The 7497-nt window shown below is 44.8% G+C and overlaps 1 protein-coding gene across 1 annotated transcript; it reads left to right on the top strand.

Annotated features, from left to right (window-relative positions):
- Positions 1-3480: 3480 nt before the first annotated feature.
- LOC108925997 (riboflavin-binding protein-like) lies at positions 3481-7322 on the top strand. The gene is made up of 5 exons (XM_018738405.2): positions 3481-3643; positions 3937-4036; positions 4519-4647; positions 4775-4871; positions 6978-7322. The coding sequence occupies exons 1-5, from the start codon at positions 3481-3483 to the stop codon at positions 7320-7322; spliced, it is 834 nt and encodes a 277-aa protein (XP_018593921.2).
- Positions 7323-7497: the final 175 nt, after the last annotated feature.

Below are 7497 nucleotides of genomic sequence, written 5' to 3'. Positions count from 1 at the left end.
AATGAAATTAAGTGGAGACAAAATGTAAAAGAACTGTGTTGGATTATTTCATTTTAATTAAGTAAATTGAACAAGCAGTAAAAATCATGTTGACTGAACACTGTCTGTTAGAAGTCTAAATAGATTGGAGCAATTCATTGCAAAGTGATCATATCACTTTTTGATGACTGTGTTGAATTTCACTTGGACTTTATGCAATATAATTATGTTCTCCTCTGAAACATAAATGTAATAAGTTGACTGTGAATGTATTGTTTTAGTATTTTTAGTAGAGCTGCTTTCCTTGTTTTCAGTGTACGAAGATCCACCAGGATCTGCGACTCCTCATAGGGGTGGTAGGATGAAAGGATTTAACTTGGAAAAGAATACACACTTCAATAAATGTCTTCAGTATAGTGTATTGTATAGATCAGGTGAACAACAAAGGGCTAATTATATGCAGTACAGTACATCTTCTGAACCACTTGTCCCATACGGGGTCGCGGGGAGCTGGAGCCTCACCCGGCAACTCAGGGCGTAAGGCCGGAGGGGGAGGGGACACACCCAGGACGGGACGCCAGTCCGTCGCAAGGCACCCCAAGCAGGACTCGAACCCCAGACCCACTGGAGAGCAGGACCCGGTCCAACCCACTGCACCACCGCACCCCCACTAATTATATGCAGCACAAAATATTTTTTAAATATGCCTTATAAATGTAATAAACAACCAGCTGATTCCAACAAGTGTCTTACACAGTGGTATAAAAAAACAGCCTGTGTGTGTGTGTGTGTGTGTGTGTGTGTGTGTGTGTGCATGCACATTCATGTATGTGTACCTGTCTCTGTCTATATGCGTGTGTGTATGTCTGTGTGTGTATCTGTCTTTTTACCTTAGTGTCTGTGTCTGTCTGTCTGGGTGTATGTGTGTATTTCTGTATCTAACTGTGTATGTCTGTGTGTCTATGTGTATGTTTTTGAGTGTGTATCTGTGTGCCTGGCTATTTGTATGTATTTGTGTGTGAATCTGTTTGTCACTTGGCCCTGTTTGCCTGTAGCGTGTGTGTGACTCTGTCTTTTCAGTGTCTGTCGAGCTGCGCATCTTCTGTCTCTCCTGTTTGTTTGTGTATGTGTGTGTGTGTGTGAGAGAGAGAGCCTCTGTATCTGTGTGTGTGTGTGCGAAGCAGTGCAGATGATCTCCCCTCCCCTCAACGACCAGAAGTGTGTGTGTGTGTGTGTGTGGCAGAGTCTCCACAGAGCAACAACAGAGCCGCCACTGCGCCGCACGTCTCTCCGCAGGTAACTCTTTTCTTCGCATCCTTAAATGGATCATATTTTCACGCAGTTTGGCCACGTTGCTGTTTCGGCCGAAGTAACTGAGTATTTTAACTAAAATACAAAAAGCCATAATGTACAATGAACCTGAAACATCTATAGGAACAAGTCCTCACGCTGCTCTCCACAGCTTCCAGGTAAAGTGACCAGAGATCGAATAAATAAAACCCCAGTTTTACTCTGCTCGTAGCTTTACGGAACATACAGTGCAACGTTTAATAAAAAGTTACTTAATTTCTTACTTGATATCTGTGGTTATTGATTACTAGTGAACAGGTGTCGGCACGTCAGGGCAATAATTAAATAATCGCAAATTATGAAAAGTATGTGTGTGCATAGTGGCCTGTGTTATTAACCAGCTTCAGAGCACCGCTTAAAATTTATTAAGTGGAATTACTGCATTTGTTAGTGAAAATAAAAACGCAGACCACGCTCACTGAGAACACGGGTGGAGGATCCCGCTTGATGGTTCCGCGCGCGAAAGGTAAGGCACGGAGGTTCTCCGTTCTCGATCCGTTGTGGTGGAACGACCTCCCCCTCTCACTCAGGACTGCTGAATCTCGTGCCCACATTAAAAAAGGGTCCGAAAACTCACCTCTTCCAGACTCACTTCGCCCATGATCTAAGTTCATGTACGGTTCATATATGTATTCATGTATAGCGGCATAGCGCCTGGGTGGTGCGAGAGGACGTGAGTTCGATCCCCGCTCAGTCTGTGTGGAATTTACATGTTCTCCCCGTGTCTGCACGGCTTTCCTTCTCGTGCCCTGGTTTCCTCCCACAGTCCACAAGCATGCTGTTCAGGTTCCCCCATAGTGTGTGAGTGACAGAGAGAGTGTGTTCCACTGATGTATGGATGAGTGACCCATTGTAAGTAGTGTATCTAGCAGTGTAAGTCACTGTCTGCAACTATGTCTCTCTTTCTGCTACTCTAAGGCACAAATTGTATTTTCTATGAGATGTACGTCGCTTTGGAGAAAAGTGTCTGCTAAATGAATAAATGTAAATGTAGGGAGATGCCCTCTCAAATTCGAAAAGCAAAGGAACCTCACGGTTGTTGGCTCGCAATGCTTGTTTCTAAGTGAGACAGCTGTAGTGTAGTGCACTATTACATTTGGACCTAAAGATCGCAGGTTCGAGCTTTATCTCCGGCTATAGTCCCCTTAGGGAAGATACTTACCCTGAATGGCTCCAGTAAAAATTACCCGGCTGTAAACTAAGTACCTTAACATTGTAAGTTGCTTTAGAGAAGATCGTTAGCTGAATGAATTGATGTAACATCATAGCGCTCTGGGTTCGGATGCTTTGAAGAAAGACGCGCGGACACCGTTCATTATGAACCTTAGTTCGGTGGAACAGCGGCACTCAGCGAGATCTGTCGGCGAGTATCATGGAAATAACGCTCTCGGTTCGAGGAGCCCTTTTCCTCAAGCACCTGCATCTCGAGTCAGGCTTTCCTGGCTCTCACAACAGGCACCCACCCCTTATAATCCCTGTCAGTCCCCACAGCCGTTGAACAATAATTTCACATTTATTAATTTAGCAGATGCTTTTCTCCAAAGCGACGTACATCTCAGCAAAATACAATTTGTGCATGACATTAGGAGAAAGAGAAATAGCTGCAGACGTGTGATTCAGTAAACCTAGTTTGTTACTTTCCACCTGAAGCACCGATGTTCATCGCTCGAGTAGGTGCATAAAACTCAGGACAGATAAATCCTGGTGACCTCCTACAAATTCTTTTTTATTATTATTTTAAAAAATGTAGGAAGGTTACCAGGATTTTCCCCACAATTCCCAACTTTTCATAATAAACATGTGTCCCGGATGGAACATGACACTCCTCGGCAACGCGGGTTGTTACAATAGTAACAGGTCATAACGCATCAGAGAAAAAAAAAGGCCGAACTGCTGCGTAGTCGCGACTCCAGTGGGGCTGGAAACACAACATTGAGGTGAGCAAAAGGGTTACTCAGCAAAACAGACAATTCTGTCAGCTTCTCCGACCTCTGATCATTTATTCTGCAGGTTCCGCTGTTCGCCTCCACTGTTGGCTGTGGGTGTGTTCAGCTCTGCTTTCTACCGCTCTGTTTTCGCACTGTATTCGCATGCTGCGCTGTGGAGGATTTGCCGTCGGAGCCGCCCGCTCTCCAAGGTGCTGAAGCCGACATGCCCGCCACCTACAAGCCATCGCCCCTGATATTTGCATATTTCTCGGCGCTGATAATTGGCTGCGCGTGGGGTCAGAGGGGGGCGTGTCCACGCGACGGAAAGCATAAGGCCACGCCCAGTCCGGAGCCCCAACTGACCGAGTGCAGACTGTATGCTGACAGTAAGAGTACCTCCTGCTTCCTGGACGCTCACATATACTGTATATACCCTGACTATTAATACCAAGGTACTGTTTACTGAACCGCTTCAAAACTGATGAAAGCTCAAGATAAAGTTCAAACCTTGCTGTATATTTCTACATATATACTTGGCTGGTGATACAGGTTCCTTGTCTGACTTTGTGAAATATTCCTGAAAGGACTGTGAACTCACAAAAATCAACTTGTGTTTTTCCACTGCTACCTTTTTTCTTTTCTCCCTGTAAACTTAATCACCCCTGACTTTGCTCACGAGATGCCTGCTGCACTGTTGATGATCTCCAGGATTTGGTAGCACCCTCTGTCCCTGGTGTGGAGAGTGGATTTTGGGACAGATGCGGAGCTCTCAGTCCCCCGTGAGTTTGACTGAACCTCTGTTGACATATACCAACATACACAATGTTGTGAAAATGACTGAAACAATGAGTACATTTTGAGTTCTAGTACTAAATAGCAGAGAAAAGTGGTAAACTGGAAAAGCGATGTGTGTGGATGGAAAATGTCCAAGTGGCAGAATCTGTCATTGTTAATATTTTGTTGATTAGCTCCAGTTTTATTCAAAGCATTTAAAGTTTTACAGGTTTTTGTTGCTGGACATTTTACCTTGAAACATGTCCTTGTACTTAAATACTATACTCTCTAATTTTTTACTTAATTTGCCCCTCTTATGCTACAGTTAAACTCTTCCAGCTGTTCTTTTCCAGCTGTGCTTCTTTCATTGTACATCACTACACTATCTCTATGTTATGCCTTGTGTTACAAATGTCCCTGTGAAGATCACGCGATTCAGGTTGTAACAGCTCACCAGGCTCCATCTCTCCCTGCTCCCCCCAATCAGGTGTGAGGGCTTCCTAAAGCGCGTGGCCTGCTTCCAGCGTTGCTCCCCGGACGCGGTGCACTGGACATCCCCACGGCATTCGACCACTGCCCAGGCTGTGCCTCTGTGCCACAGCTTCTGCAGGGAATGGTGAGGTCACCAGAATGCTTAGATTTTACATACAGTTGCTGACAAGTGTGGAAAAAATATGTTGTGTCACTGATGATGACATTCAATTCAAAATGGGATGGTACAATAGCACACATTCTGTCTCCAGGTATGAGGCTTGCAAAACAGACCTGACATGTGCACGCAACTGGATGATTGACTGGAAGGGGAGAAACTGTACAGGGAACTGTGTGCCATACCGACAGGTAACATCAGGACTTTACAAAATAGCACATGAAGCATTGGAAACAGTGAATGCTGTCAAGAATCAGAGCAACAAAAGCTAAAAAAAATAGAAATGAAACACAGGAAACACTTGCCACTTGTTTCATACAATAAAATTGTTGGCTTTTGTTAAAGGCCATTTACCTAAAGGTAAAGAAAGATGTAGTAGTATAGATTTTCTTAAAGGGCCAGCAGGTGGTGTAGTGGTTAGAACCGCTCCAAATGCATGAAAAGAATGCAAGTTTTAATTCTGCCTCCTACTGCAGTCCCCTTGAACAAGGTACTTACTCCAGTAAAAGTTACCTACTTACATATGAGTAAGTAATTGTAAATTATTCTGGAGAAAAGTATCAGCTAAATGAATTAGTAATAAAGGGGACAACTATATTACATTTAGTTTATCTGTGCTTGCAGTAGCAAGGTATCTTCTTGCTTGGCTTAAAAAAAATCTGACGATATGTAACTGGTTAAATGGAATGGGAACAAAATACAAGATGAGGTGGTTACAGGCTGGAGATAATGAGGCTTTAAGAATCTGGCTGATGTGGCGAGAGGGCACCATGCCATGTTTATAAAAGGGGCTGAATGCCTGCAGAGTGGCCCAGGGAACAGTGCTCAGCTGGTCTTGTCTGCCCATAACTCACCCGCCTGCCTAGACAGGGCACACACAGCACCTGTCAGCTTGCATCAGTGTATCAGGCGTACATTTGGTGTGTGTGTGTGTGAGTGTGTAGGTGTGACAGAAGCCTGTATGTGACTTGATTACCAAATATAATGTTCCAACTGCAGGGTCAATTCATTTTCGCAAATGATGGGTAAACATGTTTGAACTGTATCACTGTAACAATGCAGTGTTACTGTTACTCACAATTTCACTGCACACTCGGTGTCTTGTACTGATGGTCATGTAAGCAACTAAATAATCTGCTGAATGAGGATTGAGTAAATCAACAAGATATTGACGCAAAAAGAAATAATTATAAAGGTCAGAATGAAGCTCTGCAGAACACAGATTTTACATACAGTTGTGGACAAGTGTAGAAAAAATATGTTGTGTCACTGATGATGACATTCAGTTCAAAATGGGATGACATTCAATTCAAAACTATGAATTTTGAAAAATTGCTTCCCATTAATAGAACACAAAGTGCTGAATGACATGTGTCTGCATTGTGCAGAGCCTGACCTGATGACCTCATGCCTTTCCAAACAAGTTGGCTCATAATCAAAGTGACATTTCCTCACCGCGCCTCAGGCTCAGCCTGTTTGACATCAAATATAAACAACATGACTTTGGGAAGAAAAACAATGCTCACACATAGTCCCCCCCCCCCCCCACATCTCTCTCCACCCCAACATCCTTGCTGAGCACAACCCACCTCCCCACCTTCTATCAGCTCAAATCTTTCACACTCACTGTCGACCTGCTCATGTTGTTCTCAGTAGGATGCTGTGCATTCACTGTAACAGAAAAGCAGTAATATACTTACGAATTCTTGTAACAAACACAGTAACTATACTATTTAAGGGACATTATACTATATAAAGGGGGTGCGGTGGCGCAGTGGGTTGGACCACGGTCCTGCTGTCCGGTGGGTCTGGGGTTCGAGTCCCGCTTGGGGTACCTTCCGACGGACTGGCGTCCCGTCCTGGGTGTGTCCCCTCCCCCTCCGGCCTTACGCCCTGTGTTACCGGGTGGGCTCCGGTTCCCCGTGGCCCCGTATGGGACAAGCGGTTCTGAAAATGTGTGTATACTATATAAAGTGGGTAGTGGTAGTTCCTTGGCTGTGTGATTGGAAATGGGTTTGAATCTGGCTCAGTCTTTATGGAGTTTGCATGCTCTCTCTGTGTTTGTACGGATTTTCTTTGAGTTCCTGTGTGTGTGTGTGTGTGTGTGTGTGTGTGTGTGTGAGACAACCAGAGGGTGAGTGCATGTAATACATGGCTCTGCTGTATAAATGTACAAATGCTTGTGTAAGGTGCTAAGGCTCCTTGTTAAATTTGGGATTGAAATGCTTAACGTGCTTCATTAACATTACCATGGTTCATTGGTGATAAAAATGTTATGTCCCCCTCTGTTCCACTAGATGTACCAGCACGAGAGGGATCTCTGTGAAAGCCTGTGGGGAGATCACTTTGTGACTATGGTGGATGAGGAGGGTGACCAGTGGAAGGGGCGAACCTGTGGCTGCCTGACCTTAAGCCCTTCTGACAGGGAGGTGGTGGCAGCCCACCAGGCCCAGGAGCAGGACCTGGAGCTGGACACCACCAAGGCAGGCTTACCACAGTACCGAGACCCACATGATGCACAAAGGCAAATCGAAGCAGCTCTGCTGGTAGCACACAACCGCATGGCCCCGGACAACATGGCCATGGACACACAACCCGCAGCCTGTGCGGATGGCACTGACGGCAGCGGCAGCGGGTTCTAAGACACCAGGTGTCCTTTGTCCCGTATTGTGTGACACTGTGAAAAGAGTCTCTCTTCTCTAAACAACTCCTTTTCATATCCATTTCATATGGATGCTCTCAGAGTACTGAACACTTATTAGTGTTTGAAAATTAGTCGGACATACAGTAATTAAAATAAATACCTAGGTGTCTGTC

Source organism: Scleropages formosus, chromosome 3, assembly GCF_900964775.1.
Source record: "Scleropages formosus chromosome 3, fSclFor1.1, whole genome shotgun sequence".
NCBI lineage: Eukaryota > Metazoa > Chordata > Actinopteri > Osteoglossiformes > Osteoglossidae > Scleropages > Scleropages formosus.
This window is presented reverse-complemented; position numbering and strand designations above follow the sequence as displayed.

Bases quoted from the DNA above. Each gene is read 5' to 3' on its own strand.
- LOC108925997 (XM_018738405.2), top strand. From the start codon at position 3,481: ATGCCCGCCACCTACAAGCCATCGCCCCTGATATTTGCATATTTCTCG. The intron at 3,644-3,936 runs GTAAGAGTACCT...TTTGCTCACGAG, and splicing joins GTGCAGACTGTATGCTGACA to ATGCCTGCTGCACTGTTGAT. The intron at 4,872-6,977 runs GTAACATCAGGA...CTGTTCCACTAG, and splicing joins ACTGTGTGCCATACCGACAG to ATGTACCAGCACGAGAGGGA.